Source organism: Balaenoptera ricei, chromosome 2 (assembly GCF_028023285.1).
Source record: "Balaenoptera ricei isolate mBalRic1 chromosome 2, mBalRic1.hap2, whole genome shotgun sequence".
NCBI lineage: Eukaryota > Metazoa > Chordata > Mammalia > Artiodactyla > Balaenopteridae > Balaenoptera > Balaenoptera ricei.
In genome coordinates this window covers 75,961,197-75,963,951 of record NC_082640.1, presented here as the reverse complement: position 1 = coordinate 75,963,951, position 2,755 = coordinate 75,961,197, and the positions used below count along the sequence as shown (strand labels likewise).

At 35.5% G+C, this 2,755-nt stretch overlaps 1 protein-coding gene across 1 annotated transcript; it reads left to right on the top strand.

The window, feature by feature from the left end:
• Positions 1-1,470: 1,470 nt before the first annotated feature.
• Positions 1,471-2,449, top strand: LOC132360442 (ubiquitin-conjugating enzyme E2 variant 2-like). The gene is made up of 2 exons (XM_059915520.1): positions 1,471-1,625; positions 1,745-2,449. The coding sequence occupies exons 1-2, from the start codon at positions 1,471-1,473 to the stop codon at positions 2,025-2,027; spliced, it is 438 nt and encodes a 145-aa protein (XP_059771503.1). The 3' UTR covers positions 2,028-2,449.
• Positions 2,450-2,755: the final 306 nt, after the last annotated feature.

Here is a 2,755-nt window from a genome sequence, read left to right as displayed (position 1 = left end):
AATATCATATGCAAATTGCAGAAAACCATAATCAAACATGAAATCTTGAAAGAGGCCAAAGAGAGAAATCACTACAGAGGTGTACCTGTAGAGGAACAAGGATAAGAATTACACTGGACTTCTCTTCAGAAGCCAGGAAAGTGAGAAAAGATTAGAGTGAAATATATAAACTGTTGAAGGAAAAAAATCTACCAATCTAGAGTTCTGTACCTAGTTAAATTATCCTTCATGGCAAAGGAGATACAATGATTTTCTCAGGAAAAAAAGAGGAGGGGAGGATTTGTTGCCTGTAGACCTGCAAGAAACGTTTGCAAGAAATGTCAAAAGAGGTTCTTCAGAGAGAAGGAAGTAATATAGATCAGAAACTCGATACTACATAAAGGAAAAACAGAGTTAGTAAAGGAATAAATGAAGGTAAAATAAAATCTTTTGTTTTTCTTAACTGCTCTGACATAACTGTTTGCTCAAATAATTAACTGCAACAATGTGTTGGATACATATAGCTTATGGATAAGTAAAATGAATGATGGCAAGAGAATAAGGGATGGGAGAGAAGAACTAAAAACATTCTGGTATAAGTTACCTGCACTACTCATGAAGTGGTACAGTGTTATTTAAAGTAAACTTAGATTATTGTAAATGTATATTGCAAACTCTGGGACCACAACTAAAAAAAAAAAAAGTTTAAGAAGAAGGATAATTGATAAGCTAACAGAGTAGAGAAAATGGAAATATATAAAATGCTCAATTAAAACTAGAGAAGGCAGAAAAAGAGAAGATGAAAAATAGAGACAAAGAATGAGTGTGACAAATATAAAACAATTTTTTAAATGGCAGACATTAATCCAAGTATATCAATAACGACTGTAAATGTGAATGGTCTAAATAAACCAATTAAAAGACAGAGACTATCAGTATGGATTAAAAAAACAAGACCCAACTATATGTTATCTATAAGAAATCCACTTGAAATATAAAGGACAGATAAACTAAAAGTAAAGGAATGGAGAAAATTACACCATACTAACACTAATCAAAAGAAAGCTGTAGTATCTATGCTAATTTCAGACAAAGCAGACTTCAGAGCAAAAAAATAGCAGGAATGAAGAGGGGCATTACCTAATGATAAAAGACTCAACTGTCCAAGAAGAATAACAATCCTTAACATGTATACATCTAACAACAAAGTGCCAAAATAGGTGAGGTAAAACCTGATAAAACTGTAGGAGAAATAGGCGAATCCATTATTTTAATTGGAGACTTCATCACCCCTGTCTCATTAATTGACAGATGATCCTGCAGGTAGAAAAATAGTAAGGATATAGCTGAACTGAACAGCACCCATCAATATAAATTGATATTCATAGAATACTTCACCCCAAACTGGCAGAATATGTATTTCCAATCTAACCTGGAACATACACCCAAAACAGATCCCATTTTGCTTAATAAAATACAATGAACGGGAAGATGGCGGTCTCCACAGGCGTTAAAGTTCCTCGTAATTTTCGCTTGTTGGAAGAAGGACAAAAAGGAGTAGGCGATGGTACGGTTAGCTGGGGCCTTGAAGATGATGAAGATATGACACTTACAAGGTGGACAGGCATGATTATTGGGCCACCAAGGCTGGAAAAATTGAGGAAGGCTGAACAGTGGAGGAAGTTGTATTTGGAATGAGCCTTAAAGGACTGGCTAGTAGGATTTCAGAAGGTGGTGATGGGGATGGAGAACATTCCAGATAGAGAGGAGAAAAGACAAATTATGAAAACAGAATATATAGCCTGAAAGTAGAATGTGGACCTAAATACCCAGAAGCACCTCCATCAGTTAGATTTGTAACCAAAATTAATATGAATGGAATAAATAATTCCAGTGGAATGGTGGACGCACGGAGCATACCAGTGTTAGCAAAATGGCAAAATTCATACAGCATTAAAGTTGTACTTCAAGAGCTAAGACGTCTAATGATGTCCAAAGAAAATATGAAGCTTCCACAGCCACCAGAAGGACAAACATACAACAATTAATTTTAGTGGATTTAAAACTTGTCTTAAATCAACAACCTTCTATTCATGTTAATGTCTTGATTAAATATCACAATGCAAAATACCCACACATTAAGTAAGATAATTCCAGCTGGTAAACATGACCTGGACATCTGTAAGAGTATATTTAATATATGTACACCCATTATGTTTTCAGGTAACAGGAGGAAAATTCAGCACAGTTTTTTTTCTTGTTAAGGCACCGTCATTTAAGCATGAACCTGGAGTACTCAGAGTGGAACTCAGGTTTCCAGGTGGAAGAACAGCGAGAAGAGTCAGATGGCTGTGCAAGCAGATGTGTTTCTGAAGAGAAAGCTCGAGAAGGAAAACCCGGAACGGCGTGCTCTTGCTTAGTGAAAGAGCTTCCGTTGAAATTGTCTAAAATAGCAGGTACAATGAATATTGTCACAAGATGTGTTCATTATTGAAGCGGTATAGGTGCTGACTACTAGTAGTATCAAAAATATGTTCAGGATTGTTTTGATACCTGTATTTATAATAAAATTGTTGTGGGGAGGTGGACGGATTTCCGTTACAAGCTGTTCCTGGGTGTTCCATGTACCAGACGCGGTGAAGAGTTGTTTAGTCTTTGTTGGACAAACCATGCATTTACATTTAAGTGAAATCAACAAAAAGGAAATAGATGTATGGATATGTGATTTTGAGATTAACGTTAGTCTTAAATTGTAAATAAAATGTGGAATGTGTCC

Excerpts from the sequence above, each read along its gene's own strand:
- LOC132360442 (XM_059915520.1), top strand. The coding sequence starts at position 1,471 with ATGGCGGTCTCCACAGGCGTTAAAGTTCCTCGTAATTTTCGCTTGTTG. Across the intron at positions 1,626-1,744 it reads ATGATTATTGGGCCACCAAG|AGGAGAAAAGACAAATTATG; the intron begins GCTGGAAAAATT and ends TTCCAGATAGAG.